This window comes from Desmodus rotundus, chromosome 9 (genome assembly GCF_022682495.2).
Source record: "Desmodus rotundus isolate HL8 chromosome 9, HLdesRot8A.1, whole genome shotgun sequence".
Lineage (NCBI taxonomy): Eukaryota > Metazoa > Chordata > Mammalia > Chiroptera > Phyllostomidae > Desmodus > Desmodus rotundus.
This window is the reverse complement of record NC_071395.1, coordinates 60,804,522-60,821,362: the sequence shown is the minus strand read 5'-3', so window position 1 is coordinate 60,821,362 and position 16,841 is coordinate 60,804,522. Positions and strand designations below refer to the sequence as shown.

Sequence of the window (16,841 nt, the reverse complement as noted above, 5' to 3'; positions counted from 1 at the left end):
TCTCCAGCATGAGTCAGACTCAGAGATGTGATGGTGGAAGTGTGTGTGGCGGGGGGAGGGTGGGGGGCAGAGATTTCCTGCTGGTCAACTTCCGTGTATTAACTTGCTAAAGCACCATCATCACCCCATGAGATATTTACCATAATTAATGCCATTTTACAGGTGAGAAAACTGTAGTTCAGAGAGGTTATATGACTTGCCCAACATCATATAGGAAGGGACAGAGACAAGATAGGAACCCAAGCCATATTGCCCCAAAACTCATACTTTCAAACTCTCCTCTGGGATCCAGTCCAAGCTCATTAATATGCATTCATGGCCTCTCAGAGCCTCAGTCTCTTTCATGTGTTGGTGTAGTGCTTTGGCTGCAGTGCCTGTGCTCTTAGGCACTCGATATACCTTCTCCTTCCCCGTTATTAGGGCATGCCCCTGCCTGTTTCTCTACACCACCTGCATGCCCTAATCCCTTAGAATCCTGGAATCTCAGGTTCGGAAGGGCCAGCCCCTCAATGGCAAATAGGAACAGGAAGTTTCAGAGGCAGGGAGTCCTTGGCCAATGCCTAGTGTGCGAAGAACAGAGCCAGGTGTGCTCCTCCGTCTGTGGAACTTGGAGCCCCACTCATTGTATTGTGGTTGGTTTCAGGCTGTGCTCTCTCTGCTTCTGCTGCTCCCTCCAGGAAGCTCCTCCATGCCCCAGCTGGGTCAGATGCCTTCCCTGGGATGGGGTGCTGCCTGAAATAGCCACTCTAGCAGAGAGTGCTCACGGGCTTCTGTCCTCTGCTGTTCCCAGAGGCCTGGGGCCAAGGACACTCTGTCTCCCTTCTGCTCTTGCCCCCTGTAGAAGGATGTTCTTGAGATAAAAATACCCCTGGAAGCATTCCCTGGTGCCTGGCCTGACCTGTCGTCCACCCCTGGGGCCAGAACCTCCTGTGCTGGCTTCCCTCAGGTATCAGAGGATAGATGTTTGGCCTTGCTGGAGACTTGGTGCAGTCTTCCACTGGGGTCAGTGTGTCCAGCTACGGAATGGGGGGGCCTGAAGGGTCACGGGCTCTTGTGGTTGCTGTAGACAGCACGTGCCAAGCACTGCCTGCTGGCCAGTACTCTCCAAGGCACAGAGAAGCAAGGGAGCTAGGCTGCTCCCCGGTGGAGGGAGCTCATGGCTCACTTGCTTAGTTGACTGCTACAGCACATTTGGAGAACATCACTTATGGCCAAGCAGGAGGGCGGGGGATGTGCCAGCTTGAATCCTGTTGGGGACCCCTATTTCTGCTCTGAGCTGCCTGTGCCAGCTGCCAGAGCTGGAAAACCCCTGTTGGAGAACACGGGGAGGACCTGGTGCCACCTCTGGGTCTGCCTCGTGCCACATACTGGGACAGGGCCTTGGTTTACCTACTTGGCAGGCTCCTGAGGTAGGTGGAGTCTACCCATTTTGCAGATGAGGAGGCTTAGGCCCAGGGAGAGGTCCACAGTAAGCTGGGAGAGTGGCCAGGCCTTGAATCTGGAAACAAGGACTCTCTCGCCCCTTGTGTGCCACCCCTTCTAGGAGGGTTGACGTCATGTTGGTAATGATGGCAGCTGCCTCCTCCTGGAGCCCTGCTGTGCCAGGCCCTGTGTCCAGAGCATACCTCCCTCATCACATTGAACTGCACATCCCCTGGGACTCTAGTCATTAGCCCATTTTGTGGAGGAGGAAGCTGGGCCTCTGGAAGGAGAAGTACCTTGCCCTGTTCCCCTGGAGGTGTCAGCCCCAGCCTTGGCTGACAGGTTGGCACTGGCAGGAAGGTGCGGAGGGTGCTCCAGTGTGGGTCCAGGCCCTGCGTTTGCTGGCTGAGAGGCTGAGGGCCAGTCTGGCCTGTTTGGGCTCTGGCTGCCCCTCTGTTGTGTGTAAACCCTGCCCTCCCCGCCACCCAGACTACCCCATCTGAGATTGTGACCATGCATGACCCAGGAGAACGTCTGGTAAACTTCAGATGGCTGAACTCTCATCATGGGCTGCTGCAGGGTGGCAGCAGGAGCACTGGACAGGGCATCCAGAGACCTGTGTTCTTGTCTCCAAGGTGCCACTCATTCAGTTGCTTTGTGATCTTGGGCAAGTCACTTCTCTGTGCCTCAGTTTCCATGTAGAATGGAGCTAATTTTGCCTCCCTCATGGGCAAGAACCAATCTGACTGACTGGATTTGTGCGTCCAGAGAAAACCCCTCTGAGGAAATAGAGAATCAGGAATGAGGCTGAGAGAGCCTGGGGCAGGCCAAATGAACAGCAGGAAGCCGGGAGTGGCAGGCTGTCCACCCTCATCCCTTCTCCCTAACCTTTTTTGGCTCCCATTGCCCTGTGACAGACACCTCTGCTCAGAGTTCCAGCTGTTAGGTGACCTGGGGCAAGGGACTTAACCTCTCTCACCCTCAATTTCTCCATTTGCCCAGTAGGAGGAATCATCTGTCCTTCAGGGTGGGGCCTTGAAAACTGGAATAACTGAAGCCAAGAGCTAAGCACACAGGGCCAGGCACAATGTGAGCCCACTCAAGGGGATGGGCATAAGATTAGAGACCTAGGCACAAGTCCTTGCCATGGGAATTCCCAGCGGTTGGGCAGTGGTCTGTGATGGAGCCTCCCCGAGCCTCAATTTCCCCATCAGTTTTGAGTGTGAAAGACGCAAGAGAGGCACTGAAGGGCCCAGGGAAGCTGCTCAGGGAATGATGAGGGATGGGGAAGCAGTGGGTGAGGACTGGGAGTTTTGAGGTGACAGCCTGGATGGACCATACAGGCCATCTCCATACAGAGTAAGCAGAGGCCCAGAGAGGGGAAGTGACTCATCCAAGGTCACATAGCTTGTGAGAGGCAGAGCTGGAACTTGAACCCATCTCTGTTTGCCCATTGCTATTGTCGGCCCCAGGAGGCTTATCATGTGCGGTGACTCATCAACAGTTGCCTTAGTCCCAGCCAGAAAACCAGTGTGACAGTGGATTACAGCCAGCCTTGGATGTGAAAGGGTGGGGCTTCATGGGCTCAGTGGCTGGCAGGTGGGGGAAGGTGAGAAGGGCATCCCAAATCAGCTTGCCTCTGGAAATTCACAGAGCCTCTTCCCAACACACTCTTCTGTGATCCTTACAGCAGGATCCTTATGCGGGAGATGAAAGCAGGGGGCCCCTTTGACAGATGGGAAAACTGAGGCTTGGGGATTGCAGGGACCACATAAGATGTGTGTATGTTCAAGGCAAGTCTCTGACAAGTTACTGTATAGTCATATACCTATTCACCCATTTATCTATTTATCTGTCTCCCCAACCACCACATTCTTCCATCCATTCATTCACCTACAAATATACCCACCTACCCACCCATTCATATACCCACCCGTCCATTCATAGTCTGCCTACCCATCTATCTATTATTGACTTATCCATCTATCCACCTACCCACCCACCCATTCATATATCCATTCACATGCCCACATACCTGTGCATAATCCATCCATCCATCCGTCTACCTGTCCACTAATTTATCCATCCACACACCCATCTACCCATCCGTAATCCATCTATCTATAATCTACGTATCCATCTATAATTATCCATCTATCATGCATACATCCATCTATCTATTCATACACCCACCTATCCATCCATCTGTAATCCACCCATCCATCCATTTACACACCCACCTACCCATTTATAATGTGTGGTGACTCATCAACAGTTGGATTTATTTTTTTTTAAGATTTTATTTATTTATTTTAGAGAGAGAGGAAAAGAGGGAGAGAGAACAGTGATTGGTTGTCTCTCTCATGCTCCCACCTGGGGACCTGGCCTGCAACCCAGGCATATGCCCTGACTGGGAATTGAACCAGCAAACTTTTGATCTGCAGGCTGGCACTCAATCCACTGAGCCTCACCAGCCAGGGCAAAAGTTGGATTTATAATCCACCCACCCATCCATCCATAATCCATTCATTCAGCCATAATTCATCCATCCATCTATTCATTGTCCATCTATCCATCTATGTATGCATTCATCCATTCATTCATTTATCCATCCACACACCTATCCATTCATACTTTACCCATCCATTCATCCATTATCCATCCACCCATAATCCAACTATCCATGCATTCATCTGACTACCTGTCCATCCACCCTTTCATTTATCCTTTCATATAGCCACCCATCCATCATCCATCCACTTATCCATCAATCCACAGGTGGGCCCTGTGATTGGAATTGGGAAGGCTCTTCAGGTGGTGGCTAGGGGCACAGGCTATGGACCTGAGTTCCTCTGTGACTTTAGGAGAATTAACACATTACCTACCTCTCTGGAATGGGAACAACAATAGTTCTAACCTTGTGGGTTTGTCGTGAGGATTACTTGAGTTGATGTCTGTAAACCACCTACCACAGTGTCTGGATGCAGTAGACACTTGCTAATTGTCAGCTGTTATTTTCTCTGGGGACCCATTTTGTCTTCCCCTTCTCTGGTTCTGAAAGTTTGTCATGGACAGGCGGACATGCTGTGAAGGTATGGGGCATCATAAGTGTGGGAGGCACCCTCCTCCTCCTAACAGGGCCCTGGGGGTAGCAAGCAGAAGTGTGGGTTCATGTGGAAATTTCTGACTTCTGAGCCCCTCTGAGGAGAGCAGACCATCTACAGTGATTTGGCTTTGCTTTGTTAACTTTAGGGTCTTCTAGAGACTGATTCATCTCTAGCTGATGCTGGAAAAATGGCAGCTGCTGCTAATGCAGCCTTGAAGATAGCCATGTGCCCACTCAACACCGTTACTTAGAAAATAGGATTCAAGAGGTAAGATTAAGGTCACTGATGTGCACCTGTCTATCTAGTCATCCATTCAGCCAAACATGCATCTATGCACCCACCCACTCATCTATCTATTCATCTACCTACTCACCCATCTATTCCCCTATTCAGCCTCTCATTCACTCACTATCCATCTGTTAGTTCCACACATCCTCCCATCCATTTGCCATCTACCCACCTACCTGACCCATCCAGCCATCTTTCCATCTGTGTATTTATCCATCTTCCAACTATTCATCCACCCCCACTCCCAGCCATTCATCAATTCACCCAACCACCCATGCATCCTTCCATCCATTGATTCATCCATCTATTCCTCCACTCACTAATCTATCCACCCAATCCATCCAGTAATTTTTCACCCATCTAACCCATCTATCTTTCTTGTTACTACTCATCCATCCATCTACTTATCTGCCAGTTCCATTTATCCATCCATATGCTTGACCAGCTGTCTGTACATATAGCTGTCTCCTCATTCATTGGTCCATCCATCTCCTCATCCATTTCTTCATTCAGGTGCTTATTCCCTCATCCCTTTTTCTGGTCAGTGAGCATTTCCTGGATACCCTTTCTGTGCCAGGCCTGCATCAGCCTCTCTGCGCCTGGGCAAGGTCAAGTCTCACATGAGGTAGAGAGTAGTTTCTGACCCAAAGAGGAGAATCCAGGGCCAGAGAATCCAAAGGGCTTTATGGAAGTAGTGGCCTTCAGCTGATCCCTGATGGGTGAGAAGATTTTAAACGTTCCCTTTCGCTGTGATTTGGGGGTTGGCCACATGAGGAATGCCACAATGAAATCCATCAGGAGCCTGTTGCTGTGTCCAGACAGGAGTGGCCTGGACAGCAGGGTGGCTCTGAGAATTTGGGAGGTAAAATACATAGGACCTCGTGAGGGAATAGATAAAGATACTGATGGAGAGGGAGGAGGCCAGGCTTGTAGCTGGGGCGATTAGAGAAGTGGTCAGGCTGCCAACTAACCCCATGAAAAGTGGGAGGAGGAGGGGAAAGGTGAGGGTGAGGAGAAGGTGAGGAGGGGGAAGAGAAGAGGAGGGAGAGGAGGAGGTGGGGGAGGAAAAGAGGGAGAAGGAGGTTTGGAAGAAGAGAAGAAACCATGTTGACCCGTGGTGCTGTGGAACATCCAGGAGGGGAAGCTCGAGTTCAGGAGCCTTTGCTGCAGAGGGGCCACCTGAGACCTGTGAGAGAGAGCCCAGGAGACTAGGTTCCGTGCAGGTAGTTTAGTGGCTGGTGATCCCAAGGAGTCTTGTACTTGAGGTGAGTGGGGAGTGAGCCAGGAAGGGAAGGAACCACTGTGGGGTGGATTTTTGACAAAGCCACTACTGGGGGCAACTGGCTGAGGAACTTGGGGAGGCAGCATACAGCAGGCACTCCTGTCAATCATCAATTGCAGGTTGCTCGTGGGGCATTCATTCCCTAGCTTGCCCTAGAGCTATTGGGCAGAAAGACTGTGTTGGTGGTTGGATAGTGGGCAGTGGGCGCTGGAATGGTGAGGGTCCAGGGAATAGGAGGAACACTGACCACTCCCATCCCTATCACATAACGTATTGTTGCTGTTTCTCTCCTCGGGCCTAGCAAGGCCTCAGCACAGAAAGCCTGCACTATGTCAACCCCGAGTGTTTTCAGGCTATGGGTGTACACTGTGGGGAGAGGCTGGTCTGTGCGTTGGTGGAGGGGAAGGGAACTTGGCCTGCAAAGGTAACCCTGCACAGGAGCTTGTCCTCTTCTCCCAGACTCTGAGAATGCAAACGGTCCCCCTTCCAACCCTCCATCTCCCCTCCAGACCAAGTCTTGGCTATCCCCAAGCTAGCCTCAGCTTCCTCTCTGGGGCCCCCTGAATGTGCCAGCATGCTCCACCCTGCTTCTTGCTCCATGGCACCCCTACCAGGAATGCCCCCCAGCCCCTGGCCCCTGCCCAGGCCTGTGCACTCCCAGCCCCTGGTGCCTGTCACTGCTGAGCTCCTTGCCTTGCTGCAGTACACCCTTAGGCCTGCCCATCTGCAAAATAAAGATTGTATTTTCAAAGGTCTCCTCCTAAGCCTGATGAAGAGCAAATGGAGTAGGAGATTCTGAAGCTGTCCCAGGACACAGTGAGAAAGTTCCAAGATGGATTAGTGATATCTGCCACAGGGATGGGCTAGAGAAATGTGTGTGTAAGCCACATTCTGGTTTTCCCAGAACTAAGTGATTTTTAAGGATTCTGCCAATGGTAGGACTTGATCATGAGGTTGGAGTTCCCCGTCCCTGGACATTCTAAGCAAGAGCCGAATGCCTTGGGTCAGGGGTGCTGGGATGGGTTTTATCTCTGTTGTTGAGTGCTGAGATTCAGGATGTATGTATGTCTAATCACTACATGGGATGGCAAAGGCCTTGAGGACTGAGACTGAAATACAGTGTCATAACTGCATTCTGCCTTGGGGCCTGGGGGACATGTTTTTTTTTTTTCTTCTACCCTCAGTCTGGGAGCTCATCCCTTGAAGGCTGTGTGACCCTGGGCAAGTGACTCAATCTTTCTGAGCTTCAGTTTCCTCATCTGGAAAATGGAGTAATAGTCATAATGTTGTTGTAGGGATTAAGTGAGTTAATTAGAGCTCTTAGAACAGTGCGTGGTGGGTAATAAGCACTGGACGTACATTGATTACTATGCTTATACCTCTGACGTGGTCCCGGCCAGAGGAGAGGCCCCTGAAGGTGGGGGATCTTGAGTCCTGCCCCTCAGGGCCCCTCCATTGGCCATTATAGTCACTGCTTTCTTGGCATCTGAGAATGTGAGCCCAGACCTTGTCCTGGTCTCCTCCACATGTCATTGAAACCTGAGGTGTCCAGACCCTTCGGGGATTGGGCATGGAGTGTCCTGCTTTCTCTGTCTAGAGGCCCTTCCCAGTGACTTTCGGGCCCCTCCCCTGGGTCATGTGGTAGCTGCCTCTCTAAAATCCCAGCCCAGGCCTGACCAGTGTTATGAGAATGCTAGATGCCAGAGGCTGTGTCCACAGCTGCTGGGCTGGCAGGGACAGCTGCAGCACTTCTCCAGGGCTCTGGGTCCATGTGCTCCACAGCCTGCTAGGCTTCTTTCACTGCTGTCTCCAGTCTGGAAGTCACCCCATCTCTTTTGGTTCAGGTATTGCACCCAGTGTCTCTGTCCCATTCCCTCCCAGCAATGCCCAGGGCTCTTGCTGGCCAACCTGGGCACCTGCTGACAATGGTCCTATTATCTCTACCATCTCATCCCAGCCCACAAGTTGCTTTGTGACTTGGGAAGAATCTCAGCCTCAGTTATCCCATCTATGAAATGGGGAGCTGGCCTGTTTGCTTGCTAAAGCTTCTTTCATCAAAACAAACCTAATTTCATTTCTTATCTGATTTAACCATGGGCAGCCTCTGAGCAAGAGTTAAACACCTGCATATCCCTGGTTGAGGATATTGTCCCACATTTCTTTCTATTTAAAAAATTTTTATTTATTGATTTGAGAGAGAGAGAGAAATATCGATTTGCTGCTCCACCCATCCATTAATTCACTGGTTGATTCCTGTGTCCTGACTGACCTGGGATTGAACCCGCATTGGGACGATGCCCCAGCCAGTTGAGATGCATGGCCAGAGCTCATCCTACATTTCTTAAATCGAGCCCTTAGAGACCACAGAGCTATGCAACCTTCTTGCCAAGCCAGCGTTTATGTATGAGGAGTGTCCTTGGGACATTTGGTAAGTTGGTGTTACTCATGGGTTTTCTTTTGGGGCTTTCTTTGTGGTGCTGTGTTCACCAAACCTATGAGGGACTCTCCACTCCCTGAGCGTGTCATACACACATGCATCCACACATGCACATGCATGTACACAGACAGCACAATGAAGGCAAGAGAGGCTGAGACTGAACTATACTCGGCTCCCACTCTGTCTCTGTTCTTTACTTTCTGGGTGACTTGGACAATTGACTTTGCTCTGAGTCTCAGTTTCCAGCTCTAAGAAAAAGGGGAGCAGGTATGAACATGACCTTGTTGATTTTTTCCTATGTGGTTCTAGGAGGAACATCAACAGGTGAGAGGGTTGCTGGACCTGTGTGACATAGTCTGGGTGAGTCCTAGGTGCCCAGCCTTATAGAGACACCAGGAGTCACTGCAGCAGCCCCATCGACCTGGGAGCTGGCCAGGTGTGAGGCTGCTTAACTGCCAGGAGCCGTGAGCCAAGATGGGCTCTCTGGCCTTTGATTCTTGCAATTCTGTCCCATGCAGGCCTGGAGCTGCTTGGAGTCCCAGCTGGAGTAACCATGACCCGTTAGATGTCCCTCAAGGCCTCCAGGACACACAAACCCACCCCCAGCAATCTGGCAGCCTCCTGCCAGTATCTGTGTACCCCAACCTTGGCACCTCCCTTTGGAGGGTCCCCGAATCTGGGGCTGAGCTGTCTTCCTGGCACAGAGAGTCCTTGGGGTCCCCACCACCACCGGCTTCCTGCCTCCTGGCCCAGACTGAAGCAGCATCCATCATTCCAGCCTCCACCCTCAGCTCCTCCAATCCATGGTGAGGCGGCCAGGTGGAGCACCTGTGGGGGAAGGGTAGTAGCATGAGGAGAGGCCCCATGGAATCTGGGGCCCCATGACGGGAGACTTTGCATTAGACAAAAATGCTTCGAATCTCAGCTCTCCTGCATATTGGCTGTGGGGCTTTGGGGAAGGCACTTTACCTTTCTCAATCTCCATTCAGAGAGTAGACGTACAGATAGTAGCTACCTCCTTGAGCTGTGGACCGGCTGACCTAAGAGCATTCACTGAAGTGTCCGGCCTGCTCTCCCTGTGGTTGGAGGAGCTGGTTCTCTCAGGCAGTAAGTGCTGCATGAGCATCTGGGGATCCAGCAGCATCTAGAAACCTAGACAGATCTTGGGAGGGGTCTGCAGCCTCATGGCTCTACCCAACCCTGTCTCCCAGATATTAGGAGCAGAGGTGAGAGGTTGTGCTCCCCCAAGGCTCTGGTTGCAACTGGTGATACAAACCAGGGATGAATCCAGGTGTTGGTACCTCCTGGCTATGTCATTTCCAGTGTTCAAACCTTTGGTGGGTATTCAGCCACCTGCCTCCCTGCTCCTGTCCTGGGATCTTCTCTGGGGCCTCACTGTCTTCTGGGCATTTCAGGGCTCCCAACCTTGCCTAGCTCTGACCTCATAGTGCAACCAGGTAGGATCTGGGGGTGCATGGGGTCCCCATTGGTGGGGAGGAGCATGCCTAACCTTCTCATGCTCATGTCTGGGCCAGCTGGCTGGGGTTCTCCCTCTCCTTCCACCCCAGCCCTGCTGAGACAGAGTGAGGTCCTGAATACCTGCAGCCCCAGTGCTAAGGGCCAGATGGCTCCAGTACCCACAGGGCCAGGTGGTACCATGGTGCCCAGACTGCAGAAGCCTCAGCCTGGTACCAACAGGCTGTCCCAGAGCCAGCAGGGCATTGGGGGAGGGGTGGCCAGTGGCTTGTGTGTTCAGGGACTGGATGAGTACCACCGGCCGTGGGAACAGTGTTTGTCCAGCATGGGCACGGTACTGTGGGATGTGCCCTGAGACCACCCAGTGTGTGTGAGTGTGTGTGCATGGCAGGCTGACCAAGTGACACTTTGAGTGCTTTCCACGTGCTTTAGTTTAAGGCTGAGGAAGGTGGGTGTCAGGGAGGCCCCTGAAATGAGGTCAGCCAGTCAGTGACTCCTCTGGGCACCAACTTAGGGGCCCCCTCCTAGCTACTGCTAATGCCAAGGAGGAAGAGGGTGTGGCGTATGGGTTTTGAGGGTGCTTTGGATGGAGTATGTGAATTTCAGGAGGGTGGGTGGGGTCCAGCTTGGTGTGTTCTTGGGAACAGGGCCTTCAGTAGACCCTAGGGGGTGAGTCTGCAGAGAGGGAAACAGCAAACTCCCTGTGCCCAGCTGGCTGATGGTCTTGTGGGAGGGACTGCAACCCTGTGCACATCATTGTTGTTGTTATTACTACCTTTATTAGGCCAGAGGTCAGGATTGTGGGGTTACCTTGGGGACCTGCATGGGGTGTAAAATCCTCTGAGAACACAGGAAAAGCCTCTGGAGATATTCTAGTGGCATTAAAGCCAAGGCCTGAGAGAGGGAGATGGTGGGGAAATGCCTGGGAGGAGATGGTCCAGGGTGGGTTTAAAGGACAGGAAGGCCGCAGGCGGCAGCATGGCAAGTGAGGGGCAGGCTGGGAGGTGAGATCTGAGGGGTCCCGAGCTCTGCTCACACAGGTGCCACAGATGCCAGTGGGGACTGTGGCTTTGAGTAGACAATGGACAGGCTCCCTCTGGCTGCCGCTGGACTGGGGTTGGGCAGTAGCATGGAGGTGGGCAAGGTGGCTGCCAGGCTGGTCCAGGTGGGTGACGATAGGGCTGTGTGAGTGTGGAAGAAGGGGTCGATCCTAAAATATATTTTGAAAGCAGAGCCCTTGGGGTGGGAGTAAGAGAAGATGAGGATGAATTCAAGGTTTTTGGTTGGAAGTACTAGGAGGATGAAGTGGCAGGTTTCCAAGCTGTGAAGGAGGACGAGGAGCTGGCTTACAGTGGGAGGGAAGATTAGGATCCTGGCTGTGGATAAATTAGGGTCAAAACATCTTCCAGTCACATCTGAGGACCCTGGGTGGATGAATTTGTGGGCTGGTGCAGGACATCTGCTGTCCTATCTTTTGCAGGAGCTGTCCTACCTGGAGCCGGCCTGGGGGCAAGGAGCCAGGGCTGCCCTATCCCCGGGATGACTGCAGCCAGCCGGGCGAACCCCTACAGCATTGTGTCATCAGAGGAGGACGGGCTGCACCTGGCCACCATGTCGGGCGCCAATGGCTTTGGCAACGGCAAGGTTCACACGCGGCGCAGGGGCCGAAACCGCTTTGTTAAGAAGAACGGCCAGTGCAACATTGAGTTCGCCAACATGGATGAGAAGTCGCAGCGCTACCTGGCTGACATGTTCACCACCTGTGTGGATATCCGCTGGCGCTACATGCTGCTCATCTTCTCGCTGGCTTTCCTCGCCTCCTGGCTGTTGTTTGGCATCATCTTCTGGGTCATCGCTGTGGCTCATGGTGACCTGGAGCCAGCTGAGGACCGTGGCCGTACGCCCTGTGTGTTGCAGGTGCATGGCTTCCTAGCAGCCTTCCTCTTCTCCATTGAAACTCAGACCACCATTGGCTACGGGCTGCGTTGTGTGACAGAGGAGTGCCCAGTGGCCGTCTTCATGGTGGTGGCACAGTCCATTGTGGGCTGCATTATCGACTCCTTTATGATTGGTGCCATCATGGCCAAGATGGCCCGGCCCAAGAAGCGGGCACAGACACTGCTGTTCAGCCACAATGCTGTTGTGGCGCTGCGTGACGGTAAGCTTTGCCTCATGTGGCGTGTGGGCAACCTGCGTAAGAGCCACATCGTGGAGGCCCATGTGAGGGCTCAGCTCATCAAGCCAAGGGTCACAGAGGAGGGCGAGTACATCCCGCTGGACCAGATTGACATTGATGTGGGCTTCGACAAGGGCCTTGACCGCATCTTCCTGGTGTCACCCATCACCATCCTGCATGAGATTGATGAGGCCAGCCCGCTGTTTGGCATCAGCCGGCAGGATCTGGAGACAGACGACTTCGAGATTGTGGTCATTCTGGAGGGGATGGTAGAGGCCACGGCCATGACCACACAAGCCCGAAGCTCTTACTTGGCCAATGAGATCTTGTGGGGTCACCGCTTTGAGCCTGTCCTCTTTGAGGAGAAGAACCAGTACAAGATTGACTATGCACATTTCCACAAGACCTATGAGGTGCCCTCTACTCCCCGCTGCAGTGCCAAGGACCTGGTGGAGAACAAGTTCCTGCTGCCCAGCGCCAATTCCTTTTGCTATGAGAATGAGCTGGCCTTCATGAGCCGTGATGAGGAGGATGAAGCTGATGAAGACCAAGACAACAGCAGTCCTCAAGCTAGTCATGATTTTGACAGACCCCAGGCTGGTGGCAGTGCCCTTGAGCAGCGGCCCTACAGGAGGGAGTCAGAGATCTGACCTGCTGTCGGCCAAGGTGCAGCATCTGCCCAGCCAGGGAGAGGCCTGCATCCCCTGAGGGCCCAAGGTTTGGACAGAACAGGCCAGACACTCTGGTTGCAGACTCAGTAGTGTTTTAGATGTTTCATGTTTCTCCACAATGGCCTTGGAAGGTTGGTGGGAGAGTGGGTGGCTGGAGTGGGCAGTCCCCAGCCTCAGATGCCCAAGCAGGCTCAGGGGCAAGGAGGTGACCTCCTGTGGGCTGGACCTTCTGCCCGAGGAAAGGGTTGCAGTCTGCCCAGAAATAGCTCTACAGCTGGCCACCTAGACTCTGGGTGAAGGCTGGCAGGCTGCAGGGCAACCTGCTGGTTTTTAACTTGGGGAGAAACAATGGGTTTTGGCTTTCTCAATCTTAGCTTGGGAAAGACTGTTTACAAAAAAATCAACATGTGATTAAAAATCTTTTTAATTCATGAGGGTACAAAAAAGGGACAATTAGAATTCCATCTGTTTGCCAGGATGCAAGCAGCTGGGTGGAGGCTCCTGACGCTTCCCCAAGGCTGGATGGACCTCTGTCTCCTCTGTGAAGGCCAGGCCCTGGTGGGTGGCGGGCCTATGGAAAGCACAGCAACACCGTGGTTTTTTATGCACGTGGGTAGATTAGATTCCATTTGTGATAGAAAAACCAAGACCATGTTCATTATCATAATACAAGCTTCCCAGTGTCATAGAGGTGGAGGAAAGGGGCGAGAAAAAACTAGTTTGAGCTTTTTGAGTTTGACTTTGCCCATTAGAGATGCTTCTCAGGGTTGGATAGGAGACCTGCCTGCCATGGAGGGTTTCCTCTCCTCCAGTGCAATGGATTCTCCTGGTTCACTTCTCTCTCTTTTTCTGGCCAGTGGCCTCCACCCCTTTGAGAGAGGCCATTGGGAAATGCAGGAGTGGGTGGCTCCATGGGATGGAAGCCTGGTTCCCAGACTGAGAGGAACTGGATTGGCCCCATTTCATAAGGGGCCCCAGCATGACTTGTGCCTTAGAGACACTGAGTGGTCTGGCTTTCAGCTTCTGTTTTTATAGAACTCTCCCCACCCTGACTCTACCACGAAGTCCCTGCCAGCCTCTCTGTCTGCAGAGGCCAGGCTGACCGGTGCTCCCTCTGAACCTGGGGCAGCATGGGTGAGCCCGGGTGAGCCCAGGTGAGTGGCAGCCAGGCTGTGCCTGGCCTGAATGGCAGAGGAGCAGTCTTAGGAAAGATGTGGAATCGTTGGCTGAGGTGACTAGGAGTAGTGCACACATCCAGGAACTCTAGTCAAGAAGAGGTTTGGGGCTGATGGCTCTGCTGGCCCAGGAGCAGGCCCCTGGATGAGAACCTGTCCAATGGGGGCTTGTTTCTGGCAAAAAAGATAGCTGATGGGGCCTGGAACCTGGGATGGAGCTGGGACCCTTCCCAGGACAGCTAAGAGTCCTGTCCTCCCAAATGACCAGGCCCATGAGGAAGTTAGTACCGGCTTGCTTGCCCAGGCTGCTCCAACCATGCCCTCAGGACAGCTTACAACCTGAGGCACCAGAGACACTGGCCTAAGTTGGGGAAACAGGCAGAGTGGAAGGTCATGCAAATAAGGGGTAGGTCTCTAGTGACAGGGAGAGGCTAGGGCTTGGGTGGGGTCTCCTGACTCTTCTCTCCTCCTCTGACCCCTACCACAGCTGGAGACCTGACCTGAGGTCAGGGGCTGTGGAGGGCCTGGGCATGAACTACCAGCTCCCCACCAGAGACAGTCCGGCAGCCCCTGTATGGACGTAGGCCTGACTCCCGACACCCTGTCCCAGCCTCAGACCTCACCCTGACTTCTGGCCAAGAAGATTCACCCTGAAGCTCTGGAGGAAGCTCTTTCAGGATCTTCTGGAGGAGCCCAGCTGATTTACTCAGCCTTAGCCCTGGGGGTGAGGATGGAGCTGATGTTGGAGCACTTACTTACCAATCCCGTCCCAGATTGTCAGGCTGAGCCAGGGTGGAACAAGGTGGCCCCAGTTAGTTGGGCAGCATTAGGGGTTGGTCCTCTGATCTGCCCAACAGTCAGAAATCCTTCCAGGGCCAGGTGGACCAGCCTTCTACTCACTCCAGAGTATACTCACTCCAGAAATCACTCACTTCCACTCATCAGAGTATAGCTTACTGGAACTTCAAGGCTCTGGTGATTTCAGGTGGCCTGGTGTACCTCCTCTCAGGTCTGTCCCCTCCCAGGCCATGCCAGACAGTTCAGTCCCCATATCCTGTAGGAGAGAAGCTCCAAGCTGTCTTTCATCTCTCGCCAAAGGCAGATGGCTGTGTTTTTACTCTTCTGCCCTTTCCCCCTCCCCTGTATTTATTTATTTGTTTATTTATTTATTTATTTACTGCTTGTGCTAAAGATCAAAATAGTCTCCCTCTTTAATGCACTTGAAACTGGAGGGTGGTTGGGAGGAGGGGCTATTGTGTGTGCAGAGTGAGGATCCCATGGCTCCTGGCAGTGTGTGAGGGGGTGTGTGCACCACGTGTGGTGTGTGGAGAATGGTAATGCTTGTACAATGTGCATGCATGTGGTGTGTGGCGAGTGTGTGTGTATGTGTATGCACGTTGGGTGTAGTCTGTGCTGAGCAGGTGTGTATTCCAAAGTTCTCCTGCCCTCACCCTCCCAGGCAGCAGGATTTCCAAGAATTTTCTCAGTATTCTGAACCAGGAATTCCAAGGTTGGAGTAGGCTAAGGATGTGGCCTCTGGCATGCTCTGCCCTGGGACACTGAGCTGCTTATGCTGGAAAGGGCAAGAGTGTGTGTGTGATTGTGAGAGTGTGAGCATCAAGTGTGTGTTCAAGTGAAACATACAGTTGTTGCTTTGCCTGTAAGTACACGAACATGAGGATTCATTGTACACGGGAATGTTGTACAGATGTGTGCAAGTGACAGTCTGTGTGTGTGAATCTGGGATGATGACATAGATCCGTGATATGTATGTTTGTCTGCATACACACATAGTTTGCCCATATTTACCTGTAGCTGTGTGTGTGTGTGTGTGTTTTATATGTGGGCATTGGTTCACCACATTTTTCGGACTAAGAGACGCACCAGACCACAAGCAAACCAGGTAAGCTACATTCGGACTATAAGATGCACCCCCATTTTCCTCCCAAATTGGGGGGGAAAAGTGCATCTTATAGTCCAAAAAATACAGTCAATGTTCACGAGGATGTCAGACTGGGCACACACAACTTGGGACGGATGACGGCCATGGGCATCAGGACCTCAGCAGTCCCACTGGCAGTCTGCCCTGGTTGTGTCCATGGGGGCTGTGTGAGGCGTATGTGCCTGGGCATGAGGTGAAATCGGCACATGTATGTGAGTCCTTGGCATCCATCAGTGAGCAGTTGTGTGTAGGAGGCCTGTGTATGTCTGTCCATATGAATGTGTACGTGCATGTGGCACATCTGTGTGGCAGCTGTGCCAGGCTGTGAGCAGGTCTGGTGCCTGCCTGCTCGGGACAGTGTGTATGTATGTAAGTATGTGAAGGTTCTGGGAGCTGTACATGTGAATGTCAGGGGTCATGTGTCCATGTGTGTGCCCTTGCATTGCTGTGCCTCCCAGTCCCTGCCTGCTCAAGGGTCCTGGTGGGGGTTGGGGGACTTGGTGGAAAAGAGTCCTCTGCACAGGGGTGTCTGCCCTGTGTGAGAGCACAGAATGTCAAATATATTTTAAATGATGAATTTTCATGTTACTTTCAGTACATAGCAGTATCTGAAGAGATAGGCCATGAGACTAGACTACATTAAATGCATTTTGATCTCCTTGAGTGCCATCATGTGGAGATGTGTGTTTCAAAGGCCTTGCCTGGCTCCAACACATGCTGGTGGTTCTTGTGTTTCCTTAGCCCCTGTGTTCCACGGCGATGGGGCTCCCCAGAGGCCTTCAAAGGTTGTGGTGGGGGGAATATGGCAGCAGCTTGGAGACAGAGGACAGAACACAGACTCCACACAGACCCTGGTGTGCTCTTC

The 16,841-nt window shown here is 52.6% G+C and overlaps 1 protein-coding gene across 5 annotated transcripts in view; it reads left to right on the top strand.

Moving 5' to 3' along the window:
• Positions 1-16,615, top strand: part of KCNJ12 (potassium inwardly rectifying channel subfamily J member 12) — a 55,472-nt gene extending 38,857 nt beyond the window's left edge. For 2 of the 5 annotated variants that reach the window (XM_045199274.2, XM_045199273.2), the window contains exons 3-4: positions 9,055-9,342; positions 11,493-16,615. In XM_045199274.2, coding sequence (XP_045055209.1) covers positions 9,102-9,342; positions 11,493-12,838 — 1,587 coding nt within the window. In that variant the 5' untranslated portion in view covers positions 9,055-9,101 and the 3' untranslated portion in view covers positions 12,839-16,615. Of the gene's footprint in view, positions 1-4,674; positions 4,797-9,054; positions 9,343-11,492 lie in introns of all 5 variants that reach the window. The other 3 variants (XM_045199275.2, XM_045199276.2, XM_045199277.2) reach the window with 2 other exon arrangements.
• Positions 16,616-16,841: the final 226 nt, after the last annotated feature.